General features: G+C 43.8%; 1 protein-coding gene across 3 annotated transcripts; it reads right to left on the reverse strand.

Annotated features, from left to right (window-relative positions):
- Positions 1-408: 408 nt before the first annotated feature.
- zbtb18 (zinc finger and BTB domain containing 18) lies at positions 409-12,527 on the reverse strand. 3 transcript variants are annotated; one of them, XM_061690934.1, is made up of 2 exons: positions 12,092-12,527; positions 409-5,292 (listed from the first exon to the last, which is right to left on the reverse strand). In XM_061690934.1, exon 2 carries the CDS (start codon positions 5,273-5,275, stop codon positions 3,674-3,676), a length of 1,602 nt encoding a protein of 533 aa, XP_061546918.1. In that variant the 5' UTR covers positions 5,276-5,292; positions 12,092-12,527; the 3' UTR covers positions 409-3,673. The 3 variants fall into 3 exon arrangements, with proteins under 3 accessions (XP_061546918.1, XP_061546917.1, XP_061546916.1); XM_061690933.1 differs by lacking the exon at positions 12,092-12,527 and adding an exon at positions 8,392-8,655; XM_061690932.1 differs by lacking the exon at positions 12,092-12,527 and adding an exon at positions 6,575-7,015.
- Between the last annotated feature and the right edge of the window lie 1,678 nt (positions 12,528-14,205).

Raw genomic sequence — 14,205 nt, forward strand, 5'->3', positions numbered from 1 at the left:
GTAATTAGTATTTTTCTGGTTAAACAATCAATGATTAAAAACTGAATTAAATAAATTATTTGATAGAGTATATATTTTATTAATTCTAATAATTGAGGGTTTTAAAAGTCTATTTTATTTAGTTTTTTTTCCTTAACATTTTATAAAACAATAAGTAGTAAAACATTTTGTAAATTGTCACAAATAATTCATAATTGTACATTAATTACTTTTATTTTACTTAATTGTTTTTTTTTTTTTTTACAATTATTCTTTCTAATAAATTGCAGATTAAAAATGTTTAAATAATGTAATCCAAAAATACTCAATTAGCCCCCCCCCCAAAAAAAAACCCTTTCACACACACACACACACGCAGAGCGAGATGTCCAATGTGAAGAATCTTATAATTTATTGCAGTTTGCACACAATTTAAAAATGTCAACGTCAACAGCACACCGGAAATGACAAAACTAAACACAATTCGAATTTAATTCCCCTTGAGAAAAACAAACTATGATTGTCAAAGCTAAAAATGACTAAATCTCAATCCCCCCTCCCCCCAAAAACAATTATAAAATAAATTTATTTAATCTCGACTGGGGAGCAAATAGATCTGAAAAAAATCTGCTTGTTTTTACCCCCCCCCCCCAGATGGTGATTGTCCTTTTTTTTCAGTCATTTGAAGCCCCTCATAAACTAAGATATTTTTTATTGATCAGAAAAATAACCCCACCCGCACCCTTTCTTGTTTTCAAGTAAACACAGCAAAAAGGTTGGAGTGTGGTTAGTTCGCAGCCTGACACTCACAAATAAATTATTACAAATACAATTAAATTAAAATAAGTAAAAAAAACAAAAACAAAAAAGAAGACAAATAGTAATAACAATCAGCCTGGACTTCAGCAGTTTAAGGCGGTCAAGTACAACCAGAAAGGGAAAAAAAAAAAACAACAGCAGTGATGATGCAAACCGCAGCAGGTTGGATGGATGGGTGGGGTGCGGGGACGCACGCACGCGCGCAAACACACACACACACACACACACACGCACACACACGCACACTTGAGGGCTATGGTGCGTTCAGCAACTCCTTTTTTTTGGGATTGTATAAACGCTTGACAATTCTTTCAAAATTCCAAACGGAGTTCCACCCCCAAGATACAAAAAGTTTTTAAAAATCACTAATCATTTTTAAAAATTTTCTTTGATGGCAATACCTTTTGGGATGACTTTGATAAATTCCGTGACATTTTTCAAATATCTTTTTTAAATAACAAAAATGTGTTGAGTCGCAAATGAGGAGTTAAAAGGCATCTTTCCAGCACACATTTTCATGTCTTTTATAGCTTAAAAAGGTGCTTCCTTCACACACACACGCACACACAGAAGAGATCAGTGCACACATAAACACCGGCTTCAAAAGCTTCATCGACATTTCCCACCCCTAAATTCCCAACTTTTTAAGACAACATTCCATGCATTATCCCCACCCCCCCAGTCATAGTCAGCTTGGCTTCACCCTGGAGTAGTAGTAGTAGTAGTAGTAGTATATTCACAAAAAAAAAAATGCTGAAAAAAAAGTCAAATTTGATCAATAACAGTAACACAGCAAATTCACATTATTGTCTTAAAAAAATCTTAAAATATACAAGTGTGGACGTCATGCAACAAACAGCAGGTAAAAAAACAAAATCAAATAAAATTATTAATAATAATAATAAAAGTGAATTTAAACTATAGCAGAACAATTTACAACCTTTAAATTAAATACTTTTTATTTTGTCAACAAAAAGACTGCCAGCTAGATTGAAGAAAACTATTCATCAGTAATAATTTGTTAAATATCATCATTAGAAAGTACTTCAAACTGATTTAAAAAAAAAAATCATAATAATAAAAGGAGGCTGTGCATTGCATGAGTGCCATCATTTCGTTTTGTCAGTCGCTCCCTGAACACACCACCACCAACACGCTAACTGCGCCTCCGTGCCAGTGGAGCATCTCATTAAACCACACACGCGCACACACGCACAAACACACGCACACGTGTCTTCAAAGTGTGTAAGGTGATACCCGTTTAGCGTATCGTCGAGTCGTGAGATGAGAGACGAAAATCAAAAGTTGAAAAGCGAGACCTTTTGCGACATTGAGAGTCAAAGGAACCCCGAACCCAAAAGTCAGTAGTAACATGTTCATGTGCTATTAAAGTGCAAGACTCACTTTGACGCCCACGTACTCTTAAAACAGTGATTCCCAACCACCAAATTATTTTTTTAATTACTACAAATAATGTAGATTTGTTCATCTATCTATGCCAGTGAGGTACAAAAAAATTCACTTGTCGCTATTCATAAAGCAGAAAAATAGATTTGTGTTCAATTGAACTGGTCCGAATTTCACACGGAGCAAGTCAATCTGTGAAATCAGCATGATTTCAGAACACATGCAGTGAACCCCCACCTTTCGCAGTTCACTACTCACAAATTCACCTATTTGCGTTTTTGTGCTCTTTCCGTAACATGCTACAAGATGGCGCCAAAGCCCTGGGTAATAGGAAAGTAGTAATCGTTGACAAGGAAGTAAGGTTGGAGTGATACATCGCGTCTGTGCTAAAGTCTGCATGTCTGGGAGGAGCGAAATTTAGCCAGGGTTGTTACGGAGAGTCCTCGCCATGTGTCAAGTTTTTGATAAGCTGAACACAAGCTAATAAACGACGGCGGTTTTGTTACCGCTTGACAATTGCCAATTACTCGTTGCGAAGAAGACTTACATCTCACATGCATTTTTAGCGCATTTTTTCAAACTCAAATGATCTGTGAGGCAGATGTTTTGAAGTGTAACGTAAAATGAGTTTAAAATAATATTAGTGTTTTCAAGTTTTGTGTTTTCGAAGTTTGTGGTATACAGTAATCCACTGCAGGGCTGCTGCAGGAAATGATCCAATTTCACTTCATTTGTCCCAAAAACATTATTTATTCTTTACAAATATCTTTGTTCATCTAGCTATGCCAGCGACGTATAGTGACAGTCAGAACAATTAGATGCTCTTCCATTACATGGCAGAAGGTACAATTAACCTGCATATCAACCTGTTGCCATTCATACAACAGAATAATAGCAGCTTTGTGTTCAATTTAAAAGTCCCAAATTTCACATTATGTAAATTTGGGAGTAAACCGAGATGATCATTTTTTTACTATAGTCCATAATTTTTGTGACATTTATGTTTGATGTTGTACTATAAGATTTTTCAAATGTAGAACAGGTGCCTCAGTTAAATAACAATGAAGTAATCCTCCGCTGTATTGCATTTCCACTACATAGAAGACTTTTCTGTTAAACATTTTTTTAAAAATTGTTTAAAAGGTGTGTTTTGAAAAGTTTATTTTAAGGCTTGCTTTAATTATGGGCTCTCTATGGTGAATTTTCACCTATTGCGGGTGGTCTGGAATGTATCCACCATGATAATCGGGGGTTCACTGTTTATACAGTTTGAACTAATTAATATAGGTAACATTTTTAGAGGACGTTAATAATTACGTGTGGTTTTTCAGTATTCTCGGTCCCTATCCCCTGGGGGTTTACTCTACATTTTGCGCCATTTTGAGATTTTTCCAACGTAAAACGCTGCGCATGGTCACAATGACGGTTGGGAAGCAGCGCCTTAAGAAGTCGACGCGGTGGCGGGCGTCTACTTCCAGAGTTCCTGCGAGCTGTCCTCGATGGCCCAGTCCCTGACGTTGGGCAGGGCCAGTGGCTCGCTCTTGACCGACAGCGAGTTCACCAGCTCGCAGTGGAACTTGCGGATGTGCCGGTAGAGGTCTCCCGACTGCGTGAAGCGCCGCTCGCACCACTTGCAGGCGTGCGGCTTCTCACGCGTGTGCACCACGGCGTGGCGGCTCAGGTTGTGCGAGTACTGGAAGCTCTTGCCGCAGGTGGCGCACGTGTAGGGCTTCTCGCCCGAGTGCGTGCGCTCGTGGCGCTTGAGCGTGTACATGCAGGAGAAGGTCTTGCTGCAGATGGTGCACGTGGGCACGTTGACGTCGCCGCCGGCCGGCTTGGCGCGCACCCCCTCCTGCTCGCGGAAGTGCGAGCTCAGGTGCAGCTGGAGGATGTGCGGGGATGGGAACACCTTGTTGCACAGCGGGCACATGAAGATCTGCGTGTGGGGCGGTGCCAGCATGTTGGACACATACGGCAGCAGGGCGCCGTCCACGCCGCCCGAAGACGCCTCTGCCGGGACGTCCTCGCCGGGCGGCTTGTCGTCGCGCTCCAGCTCAGAAGCCAGGGAGGCCTCGCGCAGGGCCGAGAGGTGCGCCTCCAGGCCCAGACGCCGCTGCGCCGACAGGGGGCCGCCAACGCCGTGGTGCCCCGGCGGAGCCTTGCCGCTGTGCTCCATCTCATAGTCCCCGCTCCCCATGTCCTCATCCTCGTCCGATGCCGCGCCCCTCTCCACCTTCACCCTCACGGCCAGGGGGCTCTGGAGGCTATCTGGTGGGGAGTTACCACCAAAGTAGTTGGAGTGGTGGTTAACACCAGTTGTGGGTTTGACTGACAAGTCCAGGACGCAGTCTACGGCATCGCTGGACACCCTGCCGTGGTGGCCTCGCGAGCTCACGGAACGCTGCGACTTTTGGGAAAGAGAGCCGGTGGAGCTGGATGGGCTTCCAGCAGGAGACGTGGGTTTGACGTCTGCTTCGCCGTGGCACGGGCTGGCGGGTACGACGACAGCGGGTGTTCCCGGCCTCTCTGCGGAGGGCGCCCTCAGCCACAGAGCCCCCACCTCCGTCTTGCCGTCGTCCTCTTCGTCGCTCAGGTCGGCGGTGGCGGGCCGGCCCATGGAGCCGTCCGAAAGGCTGTCGGCCTTGTCGGAGCAGCTGGAGCCGGCGCCGTCGTCCTCCCGCCGCGTGCTGTCCGCCTCGGTGGCCGTGGCTTTGCGCTTCAGCCGCTTCTTACACACCTTGACGATGTCGTACATGTGCAGGTATGAGGCGGCGGCCAGCACGTCCTCCACGGGCAGGTCCTGGAAGCGCAGCTTGCCCTCGTACATGAACTCCAGCAGCAGCGAGAACGCCGGCGCCGTCACGATGTCGCTGTTCAGGTGCACCACATCGCGCTTGTCCAGCTGGTCCTTGTAGAAGAGGTGGAAGTACATGCTGCACGACGCCAGGACGGCGCGGTGCGCACGGAACTGCGCCTCACCCACCAGCACCGTGGAGTCGCACAGGAAGCCCTGGTGCCGCTGCTCGCTCAGACACTGGAGCAAATGTCGGCTGTGGTCGGGGAACTCCATCCTGCTGTCCTCATAACCTGGAAATAAACGGTCAGAAAACAGCTTTTTATGACAGGATCTTTTTTTTTTTTTTTTAATGACAGATTATTAACAACAACACCTCAAGGGAGGACAATTAAAGGAGGTGCTAAAGAGTAAGTAGGCAGATTAGAACACGTCTGAAATGTTTTAGAGTGTAAAGGAATGAGTGTGGTACCTTTACTGTATTTTAGTTCCAAAATGTCCAAAAATCCAATGTGCTCTTGTCTTTTTGGCACTCGGTTAGCGACATATAAGAAGTTCTTATTAAATTAGAATATGGTGGAGAATGTAATTTATTTCAGTAGTTTAATTCAAAAGGTGGAGGAAAAAAACAACTGCGCTCGTCTATTCGGCACTCAGCCGGCTCCATAAAAGATGTGCTCCTCAAAAAAAAAAAAAAAAAAAAAGGGGGAAATTTAATTCAATGCAGCTGTTCAATTAAAAAAGTGAAAAAAGTTGAATTGTGCTCTTTTTGTCTATTCGGCACTCGGTGAGCGCCACACAAGTGAATCTCGATAAATAAGAATATTGTGGAAAATGTAATTTATTTCTCAGGTCAAAAAAAGAGAAAAGAGCAGCAAACAGTGCTCTTTTCATCTATTCAGTGCTCGGTCAGTGCCACAGAGGTGCATCTCAATTAATTAGAATAGAATGGAAAAGTTTATTAACTGACAAAAATCTAATTGTGCTCTTGTCATCTAGCGACACAAAGGTGTGTCTAAAAAAAATCCAACGTTGTAGAAAATGTCAGCGGCCACAAAGTGGCACTCATATAGATTCACTACACACTGAGTTAAATATTTCAGATGACATTTTTTTTATCATTTTGAACGAAAACCCCAAGTTCAGCGTCTTAACAAATTTCAACATTACATATGAAACAATCTAAATTATTTAATTTTTAAAAATACCTTTCCACAATAATCTAATATATTATATTTTTGGACATTTTTAACTAAAATAAAGCAAAAGTAACACGCGCATTCCTTTATGCCCAACGTGAGTATTTTCGATAGCGTGTAGCGTTATAATGAGAGTGAGTGCAGCAGTGATGCATCTTTTCCTGCCTCCTCTGCCTGCACTCTGGACCGTCGCTGCTCCTACGCTGGTTATTTTTATTAACCCACTTTGGCCTGGCCCGGCACGGCCCTTTTAGGTAACCGGCTTTCCAACCCCTGGCGCACACAACAAACACACCTACCTAACTGCCACCTCCACACACGGCTTGAGAAAACTAAACCATGCACCCGACCCCCCCTCCCGTTTACAAAGACCCACCTGTTAACCACGTCGCTTTGTCCCGTCTGAGAAAATACATGCCGCTCGCTTTTTTCGCTCTCGCTCTGCTCGTTAGCCCAAACAGTTAAATGGCCTCATTTGAATGAAGCCTCGGCAAGAATGGACGAGTGTGTGCGATGTGTGTGCGACTTTTAATGAGGGGCAGGGGAGGGTGTGTGTAATGAGGAGGGGGTGGGAGGTGATGGGGGGGCTTACGGGGACAAGGGTGAACTAGCCCCTCCTCTACACACGCTCCAAGACATGGTCTTACGAGAAAAACCTTCGCACATCCTCCTCCTCCTCCTCTGCCCAGAAGAAGAAGATTTACAATACAATCACTGTAAGTGCCCTGCTCGTCACAGCATCAATCCTAATCCTTAAGATGCCTAAAAATAAAGACGCTAGAGAGAGAGATAGGTGTGGAGCAGCCCGGCCCCGGCCCCGGCCCAAACCAACCAGGCCCGGCTCAGGGGGGTCTGGGATGGACAGCGAGGAAGGCAGGGAGGGAGGGAGGCAGGGCTTAGCCACATCTGATCCAGCTGACGGGGGCCATATGGCAGCTGCTAGCCAGATAAAGAGATTAAGACGAGGAGCGAGTGCGATTACAGCTGTCTAGCCAATTCAGGCAGCGCAAATCTGCAACTTCTAAATTAGTCTTCTGCACCGGGCCGAGCGGTCACATACACGCGGACGCTTTCCAGTCATTTTGAAGTCTCATAGTTGGGTTGGAATAACCTCTCTTTTGAGATTTTAGACCCTCACGGTTTGATCAAATGACTTCTAAAATGACCAACAGCAACATATACAAGGCTGTCTTAAATTAAAGAAGAAATTATAAATAACCCCCACTTGTAGTCCACACTCAGGCTCAAGCAATTATTTACTCCCCTTTGCTCACGTCAACTCCCACTTAATGAATGAATGAATTCAAATGACTTGAACTGTGGTAAAACAAGAACATAATATAAACCTGGTGTTTCAAGTCCATGCTCTAGCTGAAGCAATTTATTAATGAACGCAAACTTAATGAATACAAATGACTTTCTTAACTGACTAATTTTTAACTGCAAGACCATTTAAAATTTGAATGGCTGGGAACGTTAAATAATAGCTGTGCTTCTAGTCCAGACTCGAGCAATATTCACTTTAACTTTGGGAGTAACTGCCAAATAACGACTAAAATAATGACGTCCTCGAGCAACATTTAGAATGCTTTAACTCGGTCCAAACTCTCACTGAAATTAAATAATCCTGCTTCAAGTCAGCACTCGAACTACATTACAGCGAGCAACAGTAACAACAAGAGCCAGACGAGAACATTTAAAAGGCAGGTTTAACTATTGTAAAATTTGAAATGAAATAATCCATCTCCACTACACTCGGGGCTGACAGTGGCTTTGACTGGTGAAGTAAAAGCCAAATGATTTAGAACGCATCCACTCAGTCTTAATTTTTAAGTGAAGGGAATAATACTGCTTCTCGTCCACACTCGACTGCCAAAGAGCAACATTTAAAATACTATGGTTGGTGTTAAGTTTTGAGTGAATTTCAGAGAAACGTAAAAAACAAATGGAATCATCGCGCTTCTCCTCCACACTCGAGCAACAGTTTAACCCCAACTACCAAACGAGCACATTTAAAATCCTTCAGGTCCATCTTAATTTTAAAGTGACTGGCCAAAGAACGTAAAGAAGGAATTGAATCGCCTCGCATCTAGTCTGTCCTCGAAGAGCATTCCCGAAACATTTACTGCTCTGAAGCTCCGTTCGCGAACTCTCTCTCACACACACACACACGCATGTCATATGAGACGATACCTGCAGCGGTACGCATCAACTCGATTAAGTCCACTGTGGCTGAGGAGCTGGAGCTCTGTGGCTTGCGCTCTCTCTCCCGCTAGTCCTTCCCTTCTCTCGCCTTGCTTGTGAGTGGGTAGCGAGCGAAGACGCAGGAGGAGGAGGAGGGAGAAAAACAAAGCTTGCTGTTCAAACTGCGAGGGACAGATGCAAAGTGGCGGAGATGTTGGAGGGGGAATGAGATACCACCTCCCACCTCTTCCCTGCTACTAACTGCCACACACACACACATACACGCACAGAGTACTAACTCTCCCAGGCTGCCTCACAATAAAGGGCCAGGGAGGGGGGGGGGCAGCGAGGGAGGGGGTGGTGGGTGGATGGCAGCCTGTCAGCTGCTCTGACATCATCCTCAGATGGAGATGCTACCTCCAGCTGTGCTCTTTCTACAGCCATATGCTGCCTCCTCTACACTCCTGCCACCAGACTCCTCTTTCATTTCAACCAACAACTTTGTCGCCCCCTCCTCATCCCCTCTTGCCCCCCCCCCCCCGCCCCCCCCATATCTTTCGCTGGCTGGAAAACGACACGAGCGACTAACAGCAGCAGGCGCCGCAGCAGTTAATTTTATGGAGAAAAAAATCCTCACTAAAAAAAAATCACCGCAAAGTTAGCAAATTATCCAAAAACAAGTTGTTTTACTAGCTCCACCCCCTTTGAAACAAAAGAAAGATTTACAACTGACAGACGCACGCAGCTGATATTGTTTTCCACTTTTTCACGCATCAGCGACGCTGCCTCTCGTCTTGTATTCACTCATTCATTCGTCCGTCCCTCCCACCCGCCCGCACTCGAACAAGCTACGACATGAGGAAACAATAGGAAACAAACACTCTTTAAGGAGTCCAATGAGTAGAACTTTTTGGATTATCCACACAGCGTTAGTGAAAGTGTGCTTGTGAATTTCCAAGAATATTAACCCTCCTGTCACGTTGTTTTTCAGGAAAAGCAATGAAGTTGGCCAGTGGCATATTTTGTGATCCGAAAGTGTCAGAAACAGTAGAAAAAACGAATAAACATTGTTTATATCTTATTAGCAACCCCATTACTCACCATTTCATTGCAAATATGTGAGAAGAACCATTTTTATTGCCAAGCAGAGGAGGGTCCCTACCAAAAAAACAACTTTAAATTATACTTCTTGTGGTACCCTGATTTAGGATTTTAATTTGTCCCATGACTGAGCTCAATTTACTTGTTTCAAATTGTGAATGAAACGCTGGATGCTGGGCAGATGTTGCGGCATTCGGCGCACTTTTACCTCAAATGTTGGCTCACAACACAAAGGGAAAAAAAAAAAACATTAAAAAAGGGTGACTTTTAAATTGGTGCCCTCATAAGTCAAGTTAGCACTGTATTTCACTTTAAAATGGGACGGTTTGATCCGCAACATAGCAAGAGACTAAAAAAAAAAAAAGTGGAGGCAACCTCCAAAAAACATGTCTAAATTTGGATTTGGGGAAACTTCTTCCTATCGGCAGCCATGTTAAATCATGAAATGATTCCTCACCTACTCGCCAATTGTCCTGTGGAACATAACTAAAACTATTCACTGAGAAACACACTTATTCGCACTTATATATACACACGTACTGTACATAGGGGTAACTGTCTTTTTCGCTTTTGCAAGTAGTATGAGAATTGTAATAGCTGTTAGCCATTTATTATTAACGGTAATGATAGAGGATGAGTTTGAAATTATATTATTGTTTTGGGATCACAGTTTGTGACATATGTATGGTTTCGACTATTAATATAGGCAATTCTAAACATTGCGTCTACTATTGACAAATATTTGTCACCACTGGTTGACCACCTGCTGTCAATCATCTAGAAAGCCAAAATATAATAAAGATTTATTTGATTGTATATTTTTCATATATTTAGTATGACGCAGCAACACTGTGGCAGAGATGTTAGCACGTCTGCCTCATAGTTTAGAGGTATGGGGTTCGAATCTGGGTACAGGCATTCGCATGTGGAGTTGGCGTGCGCTCCTGGTTCTTCGATGGGTTTTCCACTCACATTTCAAAACCGTGCACGTTACAGTCATTAATGGGTGTCAATATGATTGTCTATGCTTGTTTGTCTATATGTGCCCTGCTATTGACTGGCGACCAGTCCAGGGTGTAGTCTACCTTTCATGGGTAGATTTAGTATGGCTCTGGGAGGAGCTAATATGTCTGTTTTTCCACACATCTTTTCCTTCCTTCCCCAAGAGTTGTATTTTATTCTTGCATCCTGACTTCCTTATTTGCTTGGCTGATCCCTACCATACTTTTCTGCTTCCCTTTGTTCCTTCCTGACCTCCTTTATTCCTTCCCCTAATCATGCAGTCTTACATCCTTCCTTCCTTCCTTCCTTCAAACCTGCTTTCCTGCTCTCCTTCCTTACCGCCTCGCTTCCCCCGCAGATTTGCAGCGTTTGCTTCGTTCAATGCACGAGAAGAGACGACAGTTGTGGCCATGCTTCACCATGACCAGGCGCCTGCTCACAATGCCCTGAGCATCGGACAGTCTCTGGACGAAAAGAACATCGTCACGCTGAAGCAACCTCCTTACTCCTCCAACCTGGCGCCCTGTGATTTCTTTCATCGTTCCTAAGTTTAAGGGGCTTATCAAAAGGACCCATTTTGAGGGCGTGGATGACATCAAGATGGACGTGACGACGGAGATGCAGATGATCCCAGAAGAACCCTTCCAAGAGAGCATAAGGGCGTGGGAAAGTACGTTAGACTACAGGGGACTTACTTTCAAGGGGAAAACCTGTTTGGATTTGAATTACTTGTGAACATCAATTCTTGTACTTTTTAGACACAACTCATACATGTGAGGTCCAGCATGGCAATAAAACAAACACACTAAACCCATTACTCCACCGTAACTTATAAAAACTCTGCTGTGACTGTAACTCTGTCATCCTTACATCAGTGAATCACTTGGCACGCAGCATTTCTAGCTACCGCTGATGGAGAAAGATTTAAATCCGTCTAGTGGCGCTGACCCTAAACCAGCTAAACTACGAAAATATGAATCTTTAAGTTGAAACGTTTAAAAATCAATCAATCATTCCTATGGGATTTACAGTATATTTAACTGGTTATGATTATGAGGCGGTCCTTGAAAAATAATTTTTGTAAAGTTTGAGAACCATTGCTATCAAATAAATGATAGAGGGATTAAGTATAAACATCCAAACGCCCCCATTTCGTCTAAAGATAAACTTTATGAATTCAAATGATTCACTTGCATTAACGCTGCAGGTGGCCATCTTTAAAGTCAGTGTAATAAAGTAGTAGTGGGACAAGCCTGTAACAACTGCCGCCTGTGTAATAGTGATATAGACATTTTAACAAGTTATTCGTTCTGTATATAGTTTCAAGACGATAGAGAACCGACACCGACGACGAAGGAGGCACGCCGAGCCCGCAGAGAAGCTAGCTACGAGCGGCTAAAAGTGAAGGCGAGCGTCAAAAGAAAGCATGCGTCTGAAGCTATGTCCTCCATAGGACTTTCCTTCCTTCCTTTAGGCCTCGCTGCTATGACAACTGCTGCTAAAAAAAGGCGAGCTAACACAACACAGTCATGCTAGGGATAAGGAAGCTACTTTTTACTCGCTCCCTCAAGCCCTCTCCACTCGCCGTATTAGAAGCGCCACTTACAGGCAGCACGCTCCGACGTCCCCCGCTGAATCCGCCTCGTCTTTTCCCCGCTTCCCCCTTACGATGATAACGACTTTGTGTTCCTTTCCATAACAGGCTTGTCAAGGCAGGGGAAGGGAAGAGGGACTCCGCGTCGGCCAGATGTTTCCGAGCTGTTGCTGCCTCCCTGCCTGCTGTTTTCTCCCCAAACAACCGCTCACAACTCGGGCTCGGACTTGAATGGCAAGGCTGGGAGCCAATGGTGGAGGGTCGAGAAGGAGCTGGAGTGGAGGGTGTGGGGGGGGGATATGTCTTCTTTTTCGCCTTCGCTCTTCCTCGGTTGGCGGAGGTTGACAACAGCCAGGCGGTGAGACACACACACACACACACACACACAGACACCGAGAGGGGCAGGGAGAGGGAAGCGGCTCGCATGAACCGACTGGTTGGGCGGCTGTGTGAGAGGTGGACGGCTGGCGCAGACTGGAGAGAGCGAGAGAGTCGGGTGCGCGGTGCATCATGGACAATGTAGTCCGGTTGGAGCAAGCAGGTGCACCACCATGGAAACACTTCGACCAAGCGTCTTAACCCCTCAGGCACAATAATATACAGTACATTATATCGTTAATATTACATGTTAATCATGATTTAAAATGAATTAATGAATTCATATGAATCATTTACTAAAACAAATTCAATATTAATTGTGATTATTATTGTAGTAATGGTGGTACAATTATTAGTATTTTTGTTGTTTAGTAATTTATTTTATGAGATAAAAAAATCAAAAATGAATATGAAAGATATTAGTCACTAAATAAATCAAGCGGTTAGGACATATAGATATAGTATATGGTTATACCACGTTACAGTGAGACCATTTTGAATGTGAAGTGACCACATATGGTTCCTTGCCTTGTACAGAGTGACATTGTATCCTGTCTGTCGTTGTGTTGAAAAAACTTCAATATTCCTCTTCTTTTTAGTGTTAAACAACAACAACTGGTGATGGCCTTGAACCTCAGGCAGGTTCAAATAACAATGCACATTAAAAAAGTTAAAAAAAATAAAATAAATATATATATATATATATATATATATATATATATATATATAAGTCTTTTTGTGGGTCACTGGGTCATCAGGCACCTTGGCGGAACGTCTGTCCCGCAGGGAGACGGACACGTCCCACATCCTGCGTGGGCTAAAGGCGTCCTAGTAAACTAATTGGCGTCACTAATAGGCGGCTAATGAATTTACATGATGCGGTGTCATAGCCGCGGCACTTGTTAAAATGCAAATGAATGACGACCCTGTTGTTGCCTGTCAATTTTCCGGGGCTCCATTTTAGCGGCGTGGGGGGACAATGAGGCCCTTGTGTGTGTGTGGCTATGTTCACTCAGGCACACACACGTGCAGGGAGGGGAGCGCACATGGAACAAGTGGGACCTTCCCGAAGTATTTCACACCAAATATTTGTGTGGATTAGCCTTTTTTTTTTTTTTTTTTTTTTCCCCCTACCCCCTGGACTTTTAAATCAAAACTTAAAAAGAGACTACTTAAATTGACTCAATCAGAAGATTCACATTCCGGGTTTACTTTAACCAACAGTACACCTCTCCACCTCTGGAGGTCGCTGTAGATCCCATGTCGATCACTCCACAATACGTGGAAAGCCGTTTTGAGCATTTATTCGATATCTTTGATATCCAGCTTGAGGTCCATGGACTGCTGCTCTCTTTGTCCTCACTTGTAAGACAAATTATCACACTAGTAGAACAATTGTGTCTTATTAATAATGTTATTTTTTTTCACGACGAGTTCCACTTTTGGCCTACTAGTATGCAATTTAACCTCACTAGTAAACTACTGTGCTGCACTAGTAGCACAACTAATATGCATGTGTCACGCACTAGTAACCTCCTGGACCATAGTAGGAACAAAATACCCACTAGTGGTTTTTCCTCCCTATGGACCCGAAACTGGATGGATGCCGAAGATATCGAATAAGTGCTTAAACAGCTTTATGAAAAAATAATTAAGTGCACTTTTAGAGGAACTAGGCAGGACTAGTAGAACGACTGTGTCTTAGTACTAACAGTTTTCTCACGATTGCCTTTCACCACTGTGTGACA

The sequence above is a fragment of the Phycodurus eques genome, chromosome 11 (genome assembly GCF_024500275.1).
Source record: "Phycodurus eques isolate BA_2022a chromosome 11, UOR_Pequ_1.1, whole genome shotgun sequence".
NCBI classification, from domain to species: domain Eukaryota; kingdom Metazoa; phylum Chordata; class Actinopteri; order Syngnathiformes; family Syngnathidae; genus Phycodurus; species Phycodurus eques.